The sequence below is a fragment of the Corvus kubaryi genome, unplaced genomic scaffold (assembly GCF_017639235.1).
Source record: "Corvus kubaryi isolate FWS band 111438036 unplaced genomic scaffold, C.kubaryi_AGA036_p1.0 133, whole genome shotgun sequence".
Classification (NCBI taxonomy): Eukaryota; Metazoa; Chordata; class Aves; order Passeriformes; family Corvidae; genus Corvus; species Corvus kubaryi.
The window spans coordinates 21,096,257-21,119,892 of NW_024580667.1; the positions used below are offsets into that span (position 1 = coordinate 21,096,257).

At 37.5% G+C, this 23,636-nt stretch overlaps 1 protein-coding gene across 1 annotated transcript in view; it reads right to left on the minus strand.

Annotated features, from left to right (window-relative positions):
* Positions 1 to 23,636, minus strand: part of COL4A1 (collagen type IV alpha 1 chain) — a 120,736-nt gene that overhangs the window by 35,328 nt on the left and 61,772 nt on the right. The window contains exons 3-24 of the mRNA XM_042038484.1: positions 18,569 to 18,658; positions 18,434 to 18,478; positions 16,864 to 16,908; positions 16,692 to 16,754; positions 16,537 to 16,590; positions 16,363 to 16,389; positions 14,957 to 15,040; positions 14,782 to 14,844; positions 14,149 to 14,184; positions 13,572 to 13,613; positions 11,908 to 11,997; positions 11,272 to 11,307; positions 11,067 to 11,126; positions 8,894 to 8,938; positions 8,620 to 8,673; positions 8,107 to 8,148; positions 6,856 to 6,949; positions 6,160 to 6,195; positions 4,462 to 4,626; positions 2,443 to 2,538; positions 1,221 to 1,304; positions 422 to 492 (exon numbers count right to left, since the gene is read on the minus strand). Of these exons, the coding sequence (XP_041894418.1) occupies positions 422 to 492; positions 1,221 to 1,304; positions 2,443 to 2,538; positions 4,462 to 4,626; positions 6,160 to 6,195; positions 6,856 to 6,949; positions 8,107 to 8,148; positions 8,620 to 8,673; positions 8,894 to 8,938; positions 11,067 to 11,126; positions 11,272 to 11,307; positions 11,908 to 11,997; positions 13,572 to 13,613; positions 14,149 to 14,184; positions 14,782 to 14,844; positions 14,957 to 15,040; positions 16,363 to 16,389; positions 16,537 to 16,590; positions 16,692 to 16,754; positions 16,864 to 16,908; positions 18,434 to 18,478; positions 18,569 to 18,658 (1,422 nt within the window). The remainder of the gene's footprint in view (positions 1 to 421; positions 493 to 1,220; positions 1,305 to 2,442; positions 2,539 to 4,461; positions 4,627 to 6,159; positions 6,196 to 6,855; positions 6,950 to 8,106; positions 8,149 to 8,619; positions 8,674 to 8,893; positions 8,939 to 11,066; positions 11,127 to 11,271; positions 11,308 to 11,907; positions 11,998 to 13,571; positions 13,614 to 14,148; positions 14,185 to 14,781; positions 14,845 to 14,956; positions 15,041 to 16,362; positions 16,390 to 16,536; positions 16,591 to 16,691; positions 16,755 to 16,863; positions 16,909 to 18,433; positions 18,479 to 18,568; positions 18,659 to 23,636) is intronic.

Genomic DNA, 23,636 nt, shown 5'->3' on the forward strand with positions numbered 1-23,636 from the left:
ACTGTTTCTCTCTCAATATATTTGTACTCAACAGCAAAGAGTTATTGGAACAATTCACAAAAAGATCAGGGAAGACCTGCATCTGTTTCCTGAAAAATCCTACTCTTTACCCAGCTCCACTGCTTAGCTTGCTCAGACAGAAAGTCACACATCCTGCTGAGTTCTTATGACGGATAAACTCAGAAGCATAACCAATATCTCACAGGTCTTTTTTAGGTCTTACAATTCAAGCCCACTTCTTCCTACTGTATTTTATTAGGCATAGTTAACCTTAATTTTATCATATCAGTGCACTGGTTTTTGGAGGTTTGTTTTGTTTTTAAACAGAACTATTACACACCCACACTGATACACCAATCATCACATGTTTTTTGATCACATGCCTAGTAGGACATGTAGTATTTGGCAAGGCATTACTTACAGGTACCCCTGGAAGGCCATCAAGTCCAGGTAAGCCTCTGTCACCCTTGAAACCCGCTTGCCCTGGGAAACCTTTTCAGATAGACAAAAATATAGTTTAATTTATTACATGCTTTTACAAATAGCTCATTGTATGTGAATTCCTTGTGATCCCTTTTAAAGTGTCTCATTCCATCCCCAGTTAGATCAGCATAATGCTGCTAAAGCCAGTGAAGCTGTCTTGGTTCATGCACTCATGTGTTACATGTCTGCATTAATAAACTTGGAAGTTGATGATTCATTTGACTTAGGAATGAATTCACCAATTCATGTAACCAATGCAGAACTGAAACTACCTAAACCACATTAATTTTTCTGAACAGCCACTAGAACAAACATTAGGTATAATGTAATTTTTGGCATGTGTCACTTCTCTCATATGGTAGCAAAAAATATTTTTTTTTTTGGGCTACAGAATTTAGTGCTGCAATTGGAAACAAATGTATGGGTCATTGACAAGCCTGGGCACATAGGCAAATGGTTCCCACATTATTTCTCACTGTGAAAATATTTGGGCCACGATTTGCAAAGCTCCTTCATTGTGGACAGATTCTCCTTCCATGGTTATTCTGGTTGGTTGTATTGGAAATCTGGAATCAGGCCAAAAATAGGAATATTCCACCCTCCTTTCATTAGTCCTTTCATTAATTTCACAAACAGTTTGATTAGTGGGACAAAAAGTAATTAATTTTATTATGTATGCTGCATTTTTTAGAATTTAGCCTACATAGCTCATTCTTGGGTAATTAAGGAGTTTTTACCTGCTGGACCTGGTGGCCCTTGTGGTCCTGGAAGTCCAGGAGGTCCTACTTTATCACACAAGGCACAGGCTTCACCTTTGTCACCTGAAAAAAGAAAACAGCAAAGCGCTTGAATAACAACAAAAGATTCAATACTGCAAGCAGTTGAATTCAGGGCAAATGTCAATTTAATACTTAAATAAATTTTTACTTCTAATTCCATGCTTCAAGGAGAAAATATCAGCAAATTGATGTTCAACATTCTTTAAAATTTTTAAAGGAATGGCGTGAAAATCAATGTAAGTCTTATCCTAGGGTTAATATTGAAGAGAATGGTTAAAGGGGACCAGGTTAAAGAGGAATAAAAAGAATAAAAGAAATATTCTTTTCTTAATATTTTCTGGGTATAGAGAAAATAAAATTATTAAAGCAGAAAAAGGAAAACTTCTGTAGTTACTGTAATTTTGCAGAAAAACAGTGAACAGAACGAGATAAAGAAGGATCAATCATCAAGTAAATGGGTACAGCTCATTTTTTTTAAACATCCATTTAGTCAATACTGCTAAAACATGCAGTTAACAGTCCTATTTACAGAATCAGAAATTTAGGTTGGAAAAGACCTCTGAGATCATCAAGTCCAACCTATGACCAAATAGCACCATGTCAACAGACCATGGCACTCAGTGCCACATTCAGTCTTTCCTTAAACACCTCCAGAGATGGCAACTCCATCACCTCCCTGGGCAGCCCAGTCCAATGCCCAGACACCCTTTCTGTGAAGCACGGCTTCCTAATGTCCAGCCTAAGGTTGTTCATAGGTGTTAAAATTTTATCTTCAATTATACTCATGGCAATGACTCATAAACCATTTTCATTCTCAACTCCTCTGCCCCTCTCTTCATCTCAGAATTCACATCTTAAATTGCCATGAACGGCTCACTTTCCATTGCATGGGGCTATACTCAACCGTTTCTTTCTTTCTTCCCAGCTCCTTTTGCAGCAGTGGGCCATCCTTTATCACTTCCCAGCAATAAACAGGCCAAGTGAAACATATCACACAATTCAATACACAATATCCTTCTTTACCCACCAGAGAGTCCAGAAACATCTTCCATGTCCATTAAGTATTTAACTAGCTTTAAGTACGCTTTGTCTGGATCCAGTCTAATTTGCTCAGCCTCTTTACATACCCAAGCTCCAGGCTAAGGATCATTAGAATACAATCACTTTAAAATATTATTACCTTTCTCTCCCATCTCTCCTGGAAATCCATCTCTTCCTGGAAGTCCAGGACTACCTGGTGCACCAGGTTCTCCCTGCTGGCACTGATCAATTCCATCTGAAATGAAAATGCAATAAAGAATATTGTTTTGACAAGCACAAGTTTCCTTTATAGGGTTGCATTTATGTCATACCTGAAATATTACCTATGAAAAGTGCTAAGTCAGGATAGCATTTTACTCCTTTATTGGATTTACTTGAAAAAATTTCACTGGGATTCTGTATTCTTATTCTTAAGAAACCATAAGAATTACAGAGAAAATACAGGCTCTGCCATAAAAAGGTTACAAACAATTTCAACATAAAATCTATTTTCATTTTAAGTTTTGGCTTAGAAAAGTACTGTGCGTGAAAAACTGATGTTTTGACCCTGAATAGAATGGGAAGTATTAATGTTCTGAAGAAATTCATTAAGAATGTGTTTTTGTACCCTGACTTCTGTTTTCAACATTTTAGAAAACTTTCTAGATAAGAGCGGCTTTTCACCATCTATTTAACTTCTATTTAACTTTTTCACACCAATCAAGCTTCCTGAAGACAACAAACCTCATATGTTAGTATCTGAAATAGGTAACCAACGAGAATATTTAGCAGGCTTGATATAAGAATATGAATAGTGCTTGTTCTGTTTGATGATACGATGCAGGATCTGACCCAATATAATGTGACATCATTCTGGCCATAGCAAGTGGTCAAAATGCTAATGTGAAGTTTGGAAAGCAAGTTAAATGAAAAAAAATTGCTTCCCATTATGGACTTGGAGAAAGCTAAAGAAGTATCTGGGGAAGGAGCAGAATTAAGCAATGACAGTAACTTGTGTGAAAAACAGGAGTTGCTCTTATTTTTAGGAAAATGTAGTATTTAGCTATTTAATTCCATATTCTACATGCTGGATTGTACCGCTTCACTGGCAAATACAGCAACAACTAGGCATCTTCACCTGTTTTTGAACAAAGTATCTTTGGTTTAGGAATTCCATAGAGAATAATGTTTCTTTCAATAGCTTTAAAGTACCTAAACTATTGTAATAGGGATATCATTCTTGATGTTGAAATGATAATTTAACTCACAATGTCAGTATCACTTATAGCCAAAGCTTTCTATCAAAGAGTTAAAACAGCAGTTGTAAGGAGCTATTTAGCATGGACCACTTCCACAGGTACTTGGTTATTGCTTCATTGCAGAGAAAAACAATTTTTCTCTTTAAAATTGCTTTATTACAATCTAATAAAATGTGTGTAATGTTGTTATCATTACTACTGATATTATTATATAGTTTTCACATCATTACTGGCTTTTCATTTACTCTATAAAGCAGGTGTTTAGCCTGATCTAGTGGGTGGCATCCTTGCCTATGTCTGGGGGGTTGGAACCAGATGGTCTTTAAGGTTCCTTCCAACCCAAGCCTTTCTATGACCCCATTCTCCTCAAAGGTAATTTTATTTTACAATAAAAACTTCTGGCAAATTAGTACCTCACACTGCAGTTCTCACATCTGTTCAATCTGTTACACAGACTGGTACTGCAGACTTGTAAATCGTGACACTGAACAGCTATCTTTTATGCTGAGAAGAGTATTAGTATCTGCTATTGTTTTAATTGAAAATACACAAGTATCACTAGGTTGGCACAATAGGACACAGAACAAATTAGTATGTGTTAAGGTCAATTGTTTGGTTATATTCTAAAAATTCACAATGAATTTTGCAGAAACTTTAAAAGCATTTATTTAGCAAAGAATCCTTGTCCTTTCCCAGTAAGGAAATAAGTGGCGTCCTGCATTGAGCAACAGGTTTTACTCAGTTCATCAGCAACTCAGCTATGTTTCTTTCATGACACAGATTGGTTTATCAACGACTCAGATATGTTTCTTCCATGGCACGGGCATATCCTGATAATAGCTTTCATAATCCTGTCTCTTTCTTTTCTTAATGTGCATTATGGGCCTTCAATGTGAAAAGCAACCAAGGACTTTACCCACCTGTTTTGCCTGGAGGTCCTGGTGGGCCAGGCAACCCAGGGGGACCTGGCAGACCATCTCTTCCAGGGATTCCAGGTGAAGGAAATCCTGGAGAACCCTTTTCACCTTTTTCACCTCTCTCTCCAGGGACACCAGGTGATCCTACCCTGTCTGGAATTGGTCGACCTTTGGACAGAGTAAAACATACATGTAAAAATGACAAATGAAGAGACAGCAACATTATCAACACATTAACTTTCATAGGGTTTTAGAGAGAAATGGAGAAATGTTAGTGCAAAAGAGAAAAGGGACTGTATTTAATTATTGGTGATTTATACAAAATTGAGTTTATATACTCACTGCAACTGAGAGAAAGTCACTTCTGTTAGGTCCCTAGACAAAAGCACCTAATCTGTATCAAGTGCTTTTCTGAGATTTAGTTGGACACCCTTTTGCTGGGTAGTAAAAGGGTTGCAACACTGGAGTTAACTTAGCTACTGCATCTAGAAACTACTACACAGTTCCTTACCTCATAACAAACCAAATCTAAAACATACCGAGAAAGGGAGGGCATGTCTGAAAACTTCAATAAATAAGTAGTCAACAACGCTAGCACATTTCAGGAATGCTAAAACCAAAATGGTTTGTAAGAATAATAAGTGAAAAACAGCCAAAAAAGAGAAGCAATTAAGCAACTACAAAAAATCCTACTTAAGATCTCCTTTTAGCTATTTGTACAGTCATGCAGGTCTTCGTATTTTAATAACTTAATTCACAACTCATCACTACACTTGATCACTAAAACATTTTGAGTCTTCTGCAACACTGCAGGAAGATATGGAAGTAACACAAAGCTCAGTTTCTGTAGCATAATTACAACCTAAGAGCAATCATTACAGCCTGGGGCATATAGCATCTTCTCCCTAACCTGTGAAAGATTTCCTGGAAACTATCTGACTCTGGCTCACATTAATTTCATATTTAGCTCACTGTCAAGTTAGAAAATGAAAGCAAGGAAGGTAATAGTATCACTGAAGAATGCCTTAAGAGTCTGGTGTCAACAGATGATTTGCCTAATTTTCAAAAAGAAAATATCATGGTGTAGTTCAAACACATGTACATGTACTTATATAGATAAAAGCAGTGTTTCCATGGATGTGAAGGTGTTAAGACTCTGAAAAGGGCAAAATTTTTAGGCAAAAGAAATAACTTTTATTAGAGCAAGTGACATAGTCAAAAACAGCAGGAAGCCTTCAAGAATGACTTTGATCTAGTATTATATCTTCCTACAAACCTTGTTTTATTATACCTATGCAAACACATACAGAGCTGAAATGAGAGCAAGACAAAGACCTACATATGAGCATACATACTCAGGTATACATGCACACACTCACACACATTCATATTTAACAACTCCTCCTGCCCCATGCAGTCATACTCTCTGGGCTATCTCTGACAGACTGTGTACTGCATTTTCAATTTCAGCAGAAAGTTATCAGGGCAGAACAGAAAGAACAAGGCTGGATCACATCAGAGACATGAGAAAAGCAACCTACAGGAAGTGTCTGCAGGGATAATTACACCCTAGAGAGGTCACTGCTTGGGTGTTCAGAAAGTCCGGCAGTAGCTGAAAGCAGCTAAGGAGAATATCCCTCAGGACTGTTCACTCCAGAACACATGAAAAATGTGAAAAATTCAGTGGTCATAATTTCATACCTGGAGGTCCTGGGATTCCTTGTGCACCAGGGAAGCCTTTAGAAAGAGAAGGTTTCAATTAGGCAATGAATTCTGCAATGCCAATGAAAGTGAACTTTTAGGAGATATTATTTAAATTCACATTCATGCATATTCAAATTCTGAATCAAATTTGAAATTAAATAATCTATATATATCTTCAAGAAATACATTCAGGGAAAGGGTCCTGCTGTGTGCCAACTTTCCCAGTGATTTTTCTTAAATTGGCTAAGGTCTGTAATGGGGAAAGCCAGCAGGTTTTTCTTGATTTTCTTTTTACTGAAGCCTTTTTAAAAATATGCAAGCCAATCTTTAGATTAAAAATAAGCTACTGACTTTTACAAAGGAGTCTCAAGATTCTCTACATTATTACCCTCCTTGAGTTCAGGTTGATTTCCATACTTCTTAGATCATCTTGCTGAATTATTTAACTACCATAAAAACTGATCCCAGTTCATTATTTTTCATCTATAATTGAAAGGCAGTCTTAGTTACGCTGAGAACCAGAAGTGTCCTACAAGCTACTGCAAAATATAATAACCTAAAAACAATTAAATAAATAACTGGAACATTACACTGTCATATAGACCTCCTGAGCACAGACAGTACAATTTTAATTTCCTTTAGTGAGAAAACTGAAAGTATAACTCAATTAAAAAGACAAGACAACATACATACCTTTTTCACCTTTTTGACCTTTCAGTCCAGGCAAACCTGAAACTCCAGGGTCTCCTTTTTCACCAAAGGTATCTACTGGTCCAGCATCTATCACCTAAATCACAGGACAAACACTAGAAACATACAACTGAGCCGTCATATCTCCCCCATCTTCATCTGATGGTACAGAGGCCATTTTAGTTTTATTGACAATTTTCAGCAGTTTTGATTATACTTGCAATTTCAGCAAGTGAGAGGCTTGTAGCTGCTGAGGAATTACCAGAGAAAATAAATATTTCCCGTTCTACCCAAATGCCTTCACATCAACTGCAGGATTAAGTGGAGAGCTTTTACAGCATCTTCCTCAAAAAGAATGATGCCAGAAAACCGTAACATGGTCTAAGCACTGATCCACTTGTATTACCTTTTATTTTAAAATGTTATGGTCTGCCAATTTTTGCTAACATTGATCTGAGCTCAATATATAGGATGCTAATATTTACAATACAATATTCGGGAAGTACATACAATTTTCCAAACCAAATTAGCAGATGTTGGGGATTTCTCCCCATAATTGGGAAGCAGCACCACCAATCATCTATTCGTTCCTGACTAACCCCATTTTTTATCTGAGGTGTTAAAAAAATTATAAATTGCTCTCCTGGTTTCTTCTTGTGTACTTCTTGCCAATTTCTCCTCGGGGAGCGATTGCACTGTTCATCACTTGTCTTCCTCAGGTTTTATTCCGCTCTCTTCCTGTTATCTCCCTTTTCATCATGATTATTACTACTACTACTATTAGTATTATTAACTTTATTTTGATTAATAACTTGTTCTTATCTCATGAGTTTTACCTTTTTCCAATTCTCCTTCCATCCCATGCCGAGGAGGGACGGTGAGTGAGCGAGTGGTGGTCTGGCACTTAGCTACCAGCTGAGGTTAAACCACAACTGCAAAGCTGACAGATTTACTCTTTTGATCTGTCTTTTGGATACTGTGTAGTGATTAGCAACACTTCTAATATGCACAGTCCAAAACATTTGAAATTCATATTCTTTGAGGGCTCCTTTCCCAAATTTCAAACATACTTTAAAGAACTGCACCCAACTTTTGCTTCCATTAAGGAAAAATATGGACATGACTGATGAGAACAAGATCAGACTATGCATAGTATCTCTCTTTTTCCTCATTGTTTGAGCACTTTGACTTTCAAAAAATTTAAATTTAAATTTATTTTAAGTTTAAAATAAAATACTAATTTCTTTTACTTACTCTTCCTGGAGGTCCTGGATAGCCTCGTTCCCCTTTGTCACCCTAAATCAAAATAGAATTTATGTTTTAAATCCAGATCAGATTTTTCTCCCAACAAAATCAGATTCCCTCAACAAATGAACAATTTGATACAGATTCATAACAACATCCAAATGGTAAGTACCTGGTACGCTATAATAACCAGCATTAGTAATTACTTTGCAAGCCTGTACTGGTTTGCACTAGTTAAAGAGAAACTGGAGGTTTTAGGGAAGTACACTTACACCTATGCTGGCTGGACAAAGAGCTTGTGAAAATAAAGCCTGCATTAATCAACCCATATAAGAGATCTAAATTGGCGATACCTACACTACCTTCATTTTGACTTTTCCTAGTCTCTGAATGATGACACACAGCTTAGCATTCATTTAGTATTGCTTTATGTGCATTCATTGCTTTAATGCAATCGATGAACACACCAGAAAAGCTATTAAGTCATTCTACGTGAAGGGAGCAAAAGTAGCTACTACTGACCTTTGAGCCAGGCTCCCCAGGTCGTCCTGGAATCCCAAACCCTCCAGGCAAACCCTGTGTGTAGAAGACAGTGAAACCAGAAGAGACAAATATAGGTGGATCTTAGCTGTGGCAGCAGCAAAGCTTAAAAATTTTCGAAGTCACAAATTCACTGAAAGCAACAACTTCAAGTAAACAATTCAGAAGGCTAGAAAACACCAACCATTTATAATGCACAGACAGTTCCTTGTTTTGAATGTAAGAAACAATACTGGAAATTGAGTAAAATACATACAGGTTCTCCTTTCAGTCCTGGTTCACCATCTTTTCCAGGCTTTCCCTGTAAAACACCAAGTTCCACTCTGCTTAAACAGACAACCACATACATGCAATTTCTAAAAACAGTGGATGAAATGCTAGAACAAAATCATCACTATTGCAATGCATTAATCAAAGTGTGCTAATGCAGCTAACAGAGAAGAGAGTACAAAGGGTGAATATGCCTAGTGCTTGTATTACCCAACACCCTACAAGATGCCAAATTACATAAAATCCTGCAAATCTGTTCCCAGATTCAGAAATAACATAGGTTTCCCTGTCACAGGGTCTTCAAGACAAAATATATCTACAGCACAAGAAACTGGAACCAGATCTGTGTTTTCCTTTCACAACAAAACCTTTCTATATATACACTCTTCAACTTCACAAAACATTAATGCATAGATATTTGGTGGTTCAGTTTCAGCAGAAGGCTTGTAGAGTGGCCCTGTATCAGATTGTGTGGCAATGTACTGGTCAATCCACATCCCTCACACTGAAATTCAAATCACAAGGCAGATGATATGCTAGAAGTCAAAATTCCCTCCCCCAGAGTAAAATTATTAGACCACTGTGTTAACCTACAGAGAGGATTAGATTCCCTTGTTGAAGTAGTCAATAGATACATGATAAATGATCTAGATAGACAAATCTACTTTTCAGCATTTTTCCTTCCTCTTCCTCTGCACCATAGAAGGTCTGGGACATCAGCTTGTACCCTGACCCACTGGAGGCTGGTTTCATTTGGTGCCCCAGAGCTTAGATTGTACGTGTAACATAAGCAATATACGTTTGTCCCATAAACCCAAGTAAATGTAGATACTTAAAAAACAAATTAACAGGGCATGTAATTGTCTAAAACATAATCCCATCAGTTTAGGTCAAAAAATTCTGTCTTAACGCAATTGAAGGATAAAAATGATAGAACAAACATGAACCACCACCACTGAGGTGTGCAGCTATGGTCTCTTATAATGAAGGGTTACAAGTAATTTTTAGTAATTGATTAAAACTATGATCTGCAAAGTCAAGAGAGCCTTCAAATATACACTGTGATCAGAATTAATCATATGGTTTAGTTTCATTAAACTAGAATATCAGATCATACCATCTGTTCATCTTTCAAGGCTTAGCTTAATTTCAGAAGTAGCTGTGATTTCCTGACCAATTATATATAAAATATCTTAGAAACTTTGTTCAGGGAACTCTGCAAAAACTGAAAACTGTACTTTTGATAACTTCTGATGCTCTGGTTTCCTCGAAAAGTTCTAAGCCAACATGTCTCCATTCTTTCAGCTTCAAGCCCTCATAAGACTAAAATACATGTATGTATATGATATAAAAGATAATCCCATCACATAGCTTTACTGAAAAGTTAATAGAACATCTGACTTTGAAGCAGAGTAGAAAGGGAGATTTTCTCTTTTTCAGACTGAAGTACAATCGAATGCCTGTAGATGTGCTGGGCCTAAAAGTTTATGAAGACCCACACCTTGAGAAACTTAGAATTACTTAGAATACTTTAGATACATTTGAATGTAGAAAAAAATACAATTTTGCTACCTGCTCAGCTATGAAAGATACAGCACGACTCATGAAGAAGTTGGATGCATGACTGATAAAGGTCAGGTTAGACAAATGTAACAGACCTTATGGCCTCAAGCACCCACAGTCAGGCTAGAAACCAGCAAGCAAAAGGATTTCAGTCACCTACATTTTTTTCTCCATTCATTGTCTTTGTAGGAAACTACTTTCAGGCTAAGGAGGCTGTTGTCAACTGCACATGAGAGTATTTGAAATGAATTCAACACGTTCCATTTAGCTAAAGTCACTCCTACAAAGTGAGTTTTTTCTCTGCTTTTTCTTCCATTCTGGAATGACTTAATCTTGCTTCAATTGGGATTAATGGGAGTTTTGCCTTTGCCTTCAGCACTGCAAGCTACTCTTAAGTGTCTTTAATTATCTGAAATATTATATAGTAACATTACTGCATGTTACTACTACCTTGATTATACACCTGTCCTACAGTAAACTTGCTTGTTTGAAATATAACAAATTTGCTGTTTAACTAATGGTTACTAAGTTTAATTAGCTAATGGAAATAACACAGTAACTGCAATTATGGTATTGATAAAGTTGAGTATACTTACACGGGGACCAGGCTTCCCAGGTTCACCCTTGTCTCCTTTGAAACCTGAACCAGGCAATCCCTGGAAAAGAAATACTCACTAGATCAAAAATACTGCCAAATTCCAAAGTAAATCTGCTTTTATCTAATAGGTACAAAGATATTCAGTGACATTATCAGATTCTTTAAAATTTTTATCATAGTAAAAAAAATAACTCAATACTCACTGGGAGTCCCTGTTCGCCCTTTTCACCTGGATCACCCTAATGAAATTATAAAAAAAATGTATATTAGTAAACAAACACTTAAACATTATTCATTTAGGTTGTAAATAATTCTTTATTTCAGCAAAAGCACATTTAGTCCTGTTCTCCATTTCACGAACTATGCCTAATGTAGTATGATGAGCAAAAATTTAGACAAACATCAAATGTGAATCCATTAAACTAAGTTTATTTTACCAGTATATATTGCTTCGACTGCTTAACTCAGTAATTGAAAAATTCATTAGCACTAAGATTTCACAAATGTGTATAAAAAAAGTTGAGTATATGCTACTTAATTCAAACTTTTAGAATATTTTTAAAATATCCTATCATTATCAATCCTTCTTCCTCAGAAAGTCATCTGTTGCTTACTTATTTATGCAATCATTGATGCATTTACCACCTATCATATATTTTTAGAGAGATTTCTAGAATGAAAATTAAAATTCATCCATGAAGTAGAACAGGCAGAAATCTTGGAAAAATTTGCTCTAGGTGACTTTGTATTTTCCTTTTCCTGTTTCACTTTTGTTTGCTAATTCCTACTGATTATACTTTAATGAAGAGCACAAGAAGTTTAATCATTTAACATCTCACCTTTTCTCCCTTTATGATTTCACTCCCTTTTTCTTTCATATGTGGTGCTGGTCCTGGGGGTCCTGGGGGGCCCCTTACCCCTTGTTCTCCCTGTCAACAGCAAATCCAGAATTGTCCATTGAAAACAGAATGACGCTGAGATCAAACACTGCTAAGATCAGTAACATTAAAGAGAACTACCACTTGCATTTAAAAATATAGCTCAATGGGTTTTTAAAAAACTCTTTTTTCAGCAAAATCAGTGAGAGAGAGGGTTACAGAAGTCACTGCTGTGTAACTGGTTACAGACAGAGACTGCCCTGAAGAAAAACCTCTGAATCCACTCTTACGGTGAAGACTGATTAATACCAAATATCAGGAACATATCCAAATAATTACAGCAATAGTACTGAAGTTTTATAGTGCCTCCTTCACGAGGAAGGAAATTAGGAGGAAAGAGGTTGGGCACAGAAAGTCAGCGCCTAAAGAAAAATGTTAGCCAAAGTTTACAGTGCTCCAAAAGCTTTGCAGAGGTTCATAAAGGCCAACTTCAAGATGATAACTGTGGACAAGTTTTTAGTATGCATATGTCCATTGCAGAGTCAAAACCTCACCTCCTTCCATAATGCAAAAGCTCTATCTTTAACAGTAAAATGCCTCTGAAAAGACTCGATACATTTCAGTCAAGCAGTAATGCATGCACAGCAATACCATTTATCTTCTGCTAAAGACAAACCTGAGGAGTCCAGGAAATCTCCATACACTTCTATGTTATCTTCGCCAACATTTTTCAGTAAATTTCATGATAACAAATTAATTTCAACAATGTGTCATCTTGAAAAAAATTCTTTCCATTAGGAATATTGGGACTCAGACATATTAGTAAGGTGGTGTAATATAATTTACTTATACCCCAAAAGCCCTCTGTCAGTGACACTCATGAAAAGCTGCTGGAGAAGTGCACAGACACATTATGAATTTACTGAATAGCCCTTGAATGCATGCAGTTCTTGGCTCCCAGGAACACAACATAAGGCACTTCAGCCTAGACCTCTCAGTGTGAGAGGTAACAGACTAAAGCTGACACGTATTACCTCCCATTTGATGCTGATTAAGAGAATAAATGGGATCCTGGAGCACATCTTTTGGCTTAGATTCATTCAAAAGTAAACCAGTCTGTGTGCTCTTAAACCTCTTCCTGGTTGTGTCATAACACAATAAAAGGGGACAACTGAAATATCTGCTTCAAATGTGTACATTACCAAACCAAAATAAGGCAGACAGGCCTTGGAGTCCCACCACAATTAATTCTGATCATTCTGAAAAGCACATTAAGTCTCATCCCTTAGAACTAAACAGATTTAAAAAAAATCTCATGGTGAGTCCTAATATACAGAATGAATGTTTCCAGATCTGCCTAGTGCAAATTAAAGTAGCTTTCCAGGCACAGCTGAAAAACAGGATGGTGATCTAAATTACTGTCAGGTATAACATCATCATTAAAAAAGTCTGTAACTGCTCACAACTTTTGTTTACTTAGGCGTAAGTTACAGATTTACTCGAGTCTTCCAAAAATTACAATGCTGATTTTCTCCATTGATTGATTTCAACGGTTTTCTTTATTTAAAACACAGTATCAGGAATATTTCTGACAGTTGTTCTCCAGACGTTTACAAGAGACCTACCTTTTCACCTTTGGGACCCTGAAAGCCCAAGCCCATGTAGCCCTGAAAATGTAAATTACACACACTTAGTCAATTTTTATCAGCAGTGCATAGGTGCATACATATAAACATATGAAGGTATTATGTACACATCAAATGCTAAGGGAGAATATAAAACGCAGAATATGTCTTTTAAATGCATGTGTGAAACAAATAAATAATCATGTCCTAACCTCCCTGCTGTTTTTTAAGCCAGGTGTCACAACTTGTGAAAAAACTGATTGAAATTTATCAGATAATTTTATTGTCAATACGCTCTTTTACCCAACACTTCAGTGAAAATGTTGACATTTTAAAATGAATTCAAAAAAACATAGAATGCTGTAATTACTAGTGATTTGACCAAGTGAGATAACAGGGCTAGACAAATTTGAAAAAAACGTGGTAAAGTTCTCTTTTTGTGATATCCATTAAGACACACAAATAGATCCCAAAGTGTAAAAACCCCACAACTTTAGGACCATTATTTTCCAGAGTTGTCAGGATCTGGTATGCAAAATAAATAGATAGACTTCATATTTGTATTAAAGAGTCTTACCTTCTCGCCTGGAAGTCCTGGTGCCCCTGGGGGACCCTACAAGACAACACATTTTAGCATGCACATGTGTAGAGTACACTAAGTGGAATAATGCCTTATTCTATGAAAACAGCAGAAAGGCAAATCTTTTTATTAAACCCAGTAATTTCATTTTTCTCTTGCTGTGCATTATTCACAACTTGAATAAAAAATAATAACAATCTGTCTGAGATATCTCATTAATTATCATAATAACAAATAGATGATAACGTGCTTCCACGGTAACACTCAGTGCTGCCACCCATAAAAATAACCTCAGCAAACATTTGGATTTTGATCTGAATGCTTGGTATGTAGTTTATTTTCTTAATTAAATTGGGAAAGAGAGGAAAGGAGGACCAACAGTTATAGTCTCTCCCCCACAAAAATACCCTCCAAGAGGGCAAGAAGAGGACTGTAGGAGCAGCTGCTACTGACAACCCGTGTTGCCCAGTAATTTCTGCCATGGTAGAGTTCAGAAGGCTGAACATGAAGCCTGGCACCACATGCTATCTTTCCCAAATCCCAACCAAGACCTGCTACACACACCTTCTAGGACACTCCTGTAATAAAGATCTGTAACTGAAGCGCAAATCACCATGAAAGGAAACTTACTGGCTCTCCTGGAGGACCTTGTGGCCCCATTGGCCCCTGAAACCCTGAAGCTCCGGGTGGACCCTATGAAATATTCAAATGGTGTCATAAGAAAGTGATATTTATATGGTAATTTCATGATACTGATATAATTTTAATTGAAACTCACTTCTATTCAAACATCATTTAGACTTACAGGCAGTCCAGGTTGGCCAGGAAACCCTTTTTCACCTTTTAGCACTCCAGGATGTACAGGACCAATCACTTCACCTGGATCTCCCTAAAATAAGAAAAGAGTAAGTCTTTAACATGAATTCAAATACATTCAAACCCACTAGGAGAGGAAAGTTGTAGCTATGCATACTTTGGAATCGTTTGGGAAGCTGACTTAAAAAAATCACCTTATTTCTTTTAATTCAGCTGAAACATAGAGATATTAAAGTTAAAACCTTAATTGCCAAATGTACTTTAAAGCCACCTGAAGAGATTCCAGTACCAAAACTACCTTCATATCTCATTTCCTGTATTGTAATGGCAGTTGGAATGATTTTTCCATTAAATCTATCACTACTACAGTGTCACCACACAACTGGAGCATCTGACCTGGCTGCTGAGAGAAGTGGTACCCTCACAATCTCTTTTCCAGGCTCAAATCTTCATGCTTACACCTAATTTTTACATAAAGGCCATTTATGGTGTTCTTTGTCCTCAGGAAAGGAATACACTTAGTCTTACTTCAGAAAACTATTCTGACCACCATCCATTTCTTTACGTCCCTTCTTTTGAGAGTAAAAGATCCTGGTTTTCCTGTGTTTTTGTACAAAGTTACAACACTGTAAGTGATTTTATTTCAGTCTTGTACCTATGCATACATGCTTAGGGAAGAAATATCTGAGTACTGTTTCTAGAATGAGTCAGCTCTTCCCACATGAGAGCAAGAGAAATGGACATTTTATAACTTGGGTTGTCATGTCATTACAAATTTGAGATAACATTTAGACTTATATTGAGCTTATGGTTCCAAATAATATCTGCTCATTTTAAAGACAAAAAGCTCTCTCATGTCTTTCAATGCCTCATTCTCCAGTTCACAAAATGCACTCAGATACCTAGTTAGCTAGCCTGATCTTTTTTCTTTATGAAAATTGTTTAGTATGTGTATGAGTATGGTTCTCATATTGTGGAGTATATGACCTTCTTCCACAAACATTATCCATGTGAAACCTTTTAGTTAAATCAAATGCCAATATAAAACCAAATGTTTGAATCATAAAACCTGTCTAAATCTTTATACACAATTAGGTGGCCACCATAGTGTTTATAATTACCAATGATATGTACTACTTTTTTTCTGTTGTAATCCATATAATACTCACCCTTTTAAGACCTGCATGCAACAATACTTATGTTCAGTTGTTATTAGGTGGGGAGGCTACCCCACTGTTTTTATTTAGTGGGATTGCAAAACAGAGTACAAAGTAAGACAAGGTAATAGAATTTTTCGGTCCTTAGGTAAAGACTGCTAGTCTTAGAGGATGTAGAGATCACACCAATTCTTATTGTTAGAAGCAGGATATGAATACACTTAAGAGTAAAATGTACCTTCATGCCAGGAGGTCCTGGAGGTCCCTGTGAAAACACAGACATATTTGTTGTTATTGCTCCTCAATGTTGTATATATTGTATCTTAAACTCTGTATCATTTCCTATAGTTATATTTGCATTTCAAGAGTCAGCATTAAAAAACGTGAATCAAGCAGGAAAGAATCTACTTACTATACTTCCAGTCAGTCCTGGTAAACCTGGGGGACCTACTGGACCTCTTTCACCCTAAGGGGAACAGAGAAATCAGTTTTGTTTAGGGAACACATGCATGAGGGGTGTTTTTATTTCAACACAGAGATGCTGTTATAAACATATGTAAATGTCACCTTTGTGCCATTACATCCTGGAATGCCAGGTGGACCAGGAGGGCCATCTTGTCCAGGAATGCCCTACATGAAAAGAAAGTAAAGAAATTAGCAATATTAGGAATAACCCAGGTCAGATGTCATGACTAAAAGTTTGATATTCTTTGTAAAAACATATGTACTTCATACGTACAGGAAGGCCTGGGTTTCCTGGAAAGCCTGATACTCCTGGGGGGCCCTGCAATTGAGAAAAAACACAAACTGAAATGACAAATCCACAAAACACCAAGGACAAGCTGCAGCCCAACTTGCATCTCCAATGCTGACAGTAAAAACCTGGAGCATTTAAACTTCCTTGACAAAATAGCTCTAATCTTCAAAACCTCTCAAATATGTCACCTTAGTAATGAATAAATGAAAGCAACCTTTTATATTTCTTTAACTTTTTAAGCAGTAGGAACTAGATCAGAGCCTCATGTAGAGGTAAAAGGGAATAGGTGTTGCTTTCTCATAAACATTGTTCCCAAAACTAATTTACTGTAGGTATCTCTTCATAGCAGAAGATAATGTCAACACACCGTAAAGATGCTTCTCTATCCTTCATAGTCATCAGTGTATCAATTCTTTCTTATTATCAAAAATCCTATCAGGCTGAGATAATTCTTTCTCCTTGAACAGTTCTTCAGTGTAATGAATCAGGCATTTAAGTTGGCACATCATTTTCATCCTATCATCTTACTTATCCATGCAGCGTTTCCTAAAACATGTATTATGAAGCAGAAAAGATGTATGGGAATCCTGAGCTCAGATAGTGTGTTTGCATCTTTCAAAACTTTATAATTGCTAAAATACATTTTACTTACTCTGCAGCAAACAAATACAGGAGATGCCAATTTACATTAACTCAGGATACCCCAAGTTAACATGGGCATCGTGGATTAAAATATGGAATTCTTGATCTAGCAGAATACCCTCTCTGTAACACCTCATAAACTGCACTTACTTCAGTAAATTCTATCTGCTGCAGCAACTGCAGGCAAATGGAGAACAAAACCGAGATGGCATTTTGAGAATCTGTGAGCAAGAGGGTATAGCTGAAAATGTATGCATCATTACTGGCCAAGTCATTTGAATCCTCTTTCATCATGATGTTAGGAAATGTGAAAATGCTCAGAAAGAGCTTGGCACCTCACAAAACCCCAAAAGGCACGGCCCTGGCCAATATAATATGCTAAAAGAAGTGCTATGTAAGTGCCCCATTAACCAGAAATAACAGGAAGATCACAGGTATTCAGAGTCTCTTCTAGCAAAGCTAAGAAATCTGTCCCTGGCTTTAATTTGCTCTGTATCTTGTGCACAGTTTTAGCCCACATGTGCTCACGAGTGTGTCAGCTTCTCTGCTGGAGTGCTTCAAGTTTAGATGGATAATAAAGGAGAGTTTTGCAAGAGGAAATAAGGTTGGTACATTCTGAAGCTGGAACAAAGCCTTTTGGTATGCCAGGAAGATATCAAAGGCATATTAAAACTATTGCTGTTGATGCAGTGATAAGTATCAGGTAAAAATGCAAATGAATAAAGGTATTGGCTGCCCAATGCAGCAAGAAGTTCAAAGGTAAAAGTGAAAATTTTGAAATTATTGTGCAGCACAAGGGGATGTCATTCACTAACACAGACTTCCTCTTGCACATGAAGGCAGACACAGAGAGTTAAAGTCATATAAACCCAAAGACATCATAATTGCAAGAAAGTAAGGTAGAACTCACTCTTGTTCCCTTTGTTCCTGGCAGTCCTGGTTCTCCAGTATCACCCTGAAAAGGAAAAGAGAAAATTTTATCTTTTCTTGGGACAACAATTTAGGGAAATCTGATTGTTTTGAATACTAAAGCTTCAGTTCTTACCTTAAGCCCTGGTGGCCCAGGGGGACCTTCAGGTCCTTGCATTCCAGGAAACCCAATCACACCCTGTAGTCCCGGCAAGCCTCTTTCTCCCTGTGGAAGAAAAAAACTAATTAGCAACTACACATCTGAAGCTCCTTCTTCAAGTAACTCACAAATCCCATTTCTGTGCTCAAGGAACCTGTTAAGTGGTAAGAAGCTATATGTGACAGCAAAGAGTTCATGTTGGTACTTGAAAGAAGGATTATTATAAATTAAGAAATATTTATGGCTCAATAATAGATTGGCAGGGGCTGAGTGTGGCATAACAGAAAAGCACTCTTTAAATGCTAATCAAACCTTTTTTTTTCTGGATAGCACTGTTCATAGCAGGATTATTCTCCTGCGATCAGGAAGGTCACCTTCCCTCTAATAAAACCTACCTGCATTCCTCCAGATGTACTGCTAAATCCCAGTAGAAAATCTAACAGCCCAAATCAGCAACTAAATTCCTGAAAACTGCAAATATCACTGTTTGGTCAACTAGTGTAGGAAGGGTAATTACCACTCTTCTTATACACCACTCACAGCAGCAAGTTTTGGAGACCAGGTTTGTCACTTAAAATTTCAGGGTGGTTCAGAGACAGGTTGCTTCGAGATACAGGATCTTCCCAAGAAGCTGAACACACAGATTTTATGTGTCATCCTTTTGATTCTGCTTTAATGCTGTAGGGGACACCTGTGCTGTTCCTCTCCCTACAACTCCAAATGTATTTAAATCAGATAAATTTAGAGGCAGAAAACCTATCCACACTCTAGATCAATATTGCAGGTATTAGACATTCAACTATATTTGGACTCCCAGTGAAACCAAGAGGAACACTGTCTAAATAAAGGATGCAAAATCTACATGTAGGGAGAGGGGGAAAAACTTATGCATGTCAATTCCTGGAAACAGTAAATGAAGCAAATCAAAAGCCACTTGTTCCATGCAGGAAGTAACCAGAGTTGTCCTTTCGAGGTGTGATATGAAACAAGCAGAAACACTTCATACTGCCAAAAACTGTGGGAATATTGGATGAATAAAATGTTAGTGTGAAACTGCAAAAAGAAGAAGTTTTACAGGTTTGAAAAATGGCTAAAAAACATGGCACCTGCTTTAGAAACTCAAAACACAGCAATTTTCAAAGGATAGCAAAAAAAAAATAACATTAACGAAGTTCGACACACATAAAGGGACACTGCAGAGATTTAAGTATTTTCAGCAAAACAGTGAGAGATGAAATTGCAATTTGTGATTAACAACCAATTCAGTATTTGATTTCAGGATGGCAATTAACAATAACTTTTCTCCTGTTTGCTCAGGACAAAGACTCCCAGAAATATGCTGGCTACTTAGAGGTCATCTGAGGACTTGAGCCCACATAAGAACATCTGAGTCTTGGAGAGCTCATCTGTCCAGGAAGTGTAACAGGCCTCTTGCAAAGAAAAAGTTATGACATGCAGGCAGAGGAAACTGAGTGACAACCAACAGACATGGTGCTATAGTGTCAGAAGATGAGAGGAATTGGAAGACTTGTGGAGTTAGTGGGTTGATGCTGTTTTTTAGTTCCTTGTCCAGGATTTTGTTAAAATGAAGAGACAAGGGGGAAGGGGCATTATTGATGGGTATGAAGAGCAGGGCCAAGGAGGAAGGGACAAAACTCAGAGATTATAAGAGCGTGAGAAAATAAAATCAAAACAACATTAATTTATTAATAATTCCTGACAGAAAAAATTATCCTGCTGCTTCTCCTTTCCTTCTTCCCATAAAAACAAAATTTTTCAATAAAAGAGTACTTTCTGAGCAAACAGTCAGTTTTTCCTTGAAGTGCTGAAATGGCATGATCTCCCCTATTTCATTCCCAATAAATATTCTTTATCATGGTTTGAGAATAAAGTTCGCTGGTAACCCAAATCTGAAGCAGTGTGTTAGACCAGAAAACAAAGCAAAACAAAGCAAACATCAGAACAGCTGGAGAAATATGTTTCTAGGTCAGCTGTAGAGGTACAAAGTCCAAGTTCTAAAGTAACTAAAATTGTTTTGAAAAATATTTTAAGGAAGAACTCATCATGATGCAGGTCTCTGAATGAATGTTGAAATAATTAACAATCTGAAATATATCTGTAAGTTAAAGAAATTACATAAACCCATACTTTGACCGGTTAATTTGCACTGTTATCACAAGTGTACTTCTACAAAATCAGTTGTTATGTCATTCAGACCAGAACTTCACACTGAACCCTGGGCACTTGCTCTCATGACCTTCTGCAAGATAGGCTAAGGAAGGAGAAGACATTCAAGTACATACAACAGGATCTTCCACTGCTGAAAGAATGTACAACATGTGCAAATGAGAAGAAAACAAATTATTTTGAAACCCACAGAGAAATATGCCTCATGTGTAACATATGTGACTCACATCAGTCATGTTAACATGGCTGATACTTTCTGCACTCAGAAGTTCTGTCCCTGAGGATTTCACCACACTTTGAACCACTGCACCCTGCAACACCGGAAAAGAGTCTTTCCTCTATTCTTAAGGAAAGTTAAACCTGAGGTTTATAGATCAGATTTTCACTTAGTCTAAGGCTCCCTTAGATAATTCTGGAACTGTACAAGGGCCTTAACGTGCCTGTAAATCACTTCCTAAGGGAATGACTGCTTCAGCCGGCCAAGAAGGTTACCTAAAGGCTTAAAATACATAAAAACTTGCACTTCCAAGGCAACTATAGTCAATTCTCTTAAGGCTATCTTCAACCTCCTCGGCTGCTCTGTGTGAGGGGTAAAACAGCTGGAGGAGCAGAGTTGAGACCACACCAAGTCACTTTGAGCTAAGATACATTCAGGTTTCCCTGGAAACATTTTTATTTTCCTGACTTGAACTGTTAGGCCAACAAGAAAAACAACCAGCTATTTGTCCAGAACTTCTGGACACCCAGTCAAGGTACTGGATGTTCCAAGCCCTGGAAAACACAACTGCTGAGCATGTGGAGGTCTGTACCATCCCAAAACTCACAGACTCATGATTCCTCTTACTAGAACTGAGCTCATCTTTTTGCTAGAGGGAGGTAAGGAAACATAAAGGAGACTGAATGTGTGAGAGCTGCTGGATCCCTCTCTGCATGCAACCTGCTGCCTTGGCTGCTTATTCTAACAGGGAATCATGGACTTACACACTGCGAACACCTCTGCCTCTACTCTGCCTTTCCATTTGATTTTACTGCAAAGTAAGTTCAGGGTGAATAGTCCAAACCAAGTATTGTGTAAGAAATCCAAATTTCTGCAGTTTTAGGCTACACAATGAATGGTATTTAACTCCTCTACGCCACCCATGGAAACTCAGAGAAGTTAGGGCAACCTGTTCCACCAAGACTCAGTAACAGACCTCGGGATGTCTCCTGGGTTCCAGTCCATTTCTTTAGTCCAGGTATCAGTCTGCTTCTTTCTACAATAGCCTTAGAAAACTAGTGGTGCCAACACTTATAAGGACTAACTAACAAAGCTTCTACTTCAATACTCCTGTTTGAGTTTGTACAAACTTCCATCATATTTTTTTTTGCATCAGTGATGCTACACTAAATTACAGTAAAATTCTATCAGTCCCAGAGCATCTGCACTGAACAAGAGAGTACAGAAACTCTACCATCCTTAAACTGTAAAGTCATATGACCGAAGGGTATCCTAATGTCACTGAGTAGATCAGACCCCACAGATCACTGAGGTAACAACAGCTATACTGCTGCTTTCCTACCTAAAGGAGCTTACTTAGAACTTCAAGATCAGACAAAGCTATCACTCATTATGCTGTACAGAACAGACATAAGCATGTCCTGAAGATGGCTTGCACTGCAAGGAAACACTTGAGCTGCATCCTTCCCCCGCTTGCCTGCCTGTTCCTTTCTTCACTCAATGTTCCAGCCAAGCAGCCCAACAGTAAGTGCTTGTGCTACATTTATGCTGCAACTCATTAAGCACACACACTACCTAAATTGGCAAGCGCCAGGTCATTACTGCTACCCCAGTTATTTTTCACTCAGCACTGAGATTTCTAGCTGTGATGCATGAAGAGCATGAGACTCCGACTGCAAGGGTTATGTATTGTTCAAGTTCCAATATTCACAGCTGCAAAATCTTGGCAAGTAATATTGAAAGAGCTTCTGCTTCTTACAAATCAATTCATGAGACTCAAAAATTAAAACAGATGGAACCATGTCATCTGTACCTCTGCTGATTCAATGCAAGCTGTCAGAAAGCACAAAGGAGAACACATTACTCAGCTCTCAAAAATGAATATTTTGCCACTCAGCTGCTGGAAATGTGAAGCTGCTACGTAAAAAGACAGCAAGTGCTCAGTCACCACTGCACTCATTTAATAAGCAAGATGTCTGTGTTAGTTCAGCTTTTGTGATATGCCTTTGCATTAGGTAGTTCAAATTAAAATTGAATGGACTTCTAAACAGACATTAGAGTTTAACTGCATGGGCTGATGTTTTTTTCTGACACCTACCCTTCCAAATTAGCAACAAAATGCTGTTTGGCACATGGAACAACTGCAAATTGCTAAGCAAGAGAGTCACATAAAATAAGTAATTTCAGAAGATTCAGCTGTAATATATCAAGGGCTGAGGGGGAGGAAATAATCACCACCCCATTATAAATTATTTCCCCTATTACTTTGCCTAGGGACTGCTGGACTGGGAGGTTTTAGCCTTGAGAGACTGGTAACATGGATATAAATAACTGCTTCCCAAAGTGCAGGCTCACAGGGTGTCTGTGTCTGTACAAATATGATGTTCTCAGGCTCTCCAGAGACTCAGGCACATGGTGAATAAGAATGTGTAGATCTTCCAAAGTCATTTGAAAGATGCTTCATTTCTTAACATTTGACTCTGCCAGAGATCTCCCAGCAGCTGAAATGGCAGGACAGTCTGTCCTTCAGCTGAAAAGGCATAAAACTCAGTCTAAGGGAAAGATGTCACAAGGCAACTAAACTGATCTACCCAGCAAAGGTGGCTCTTCTCCTCCTTTTAAAGGGATGATGCCACCTCA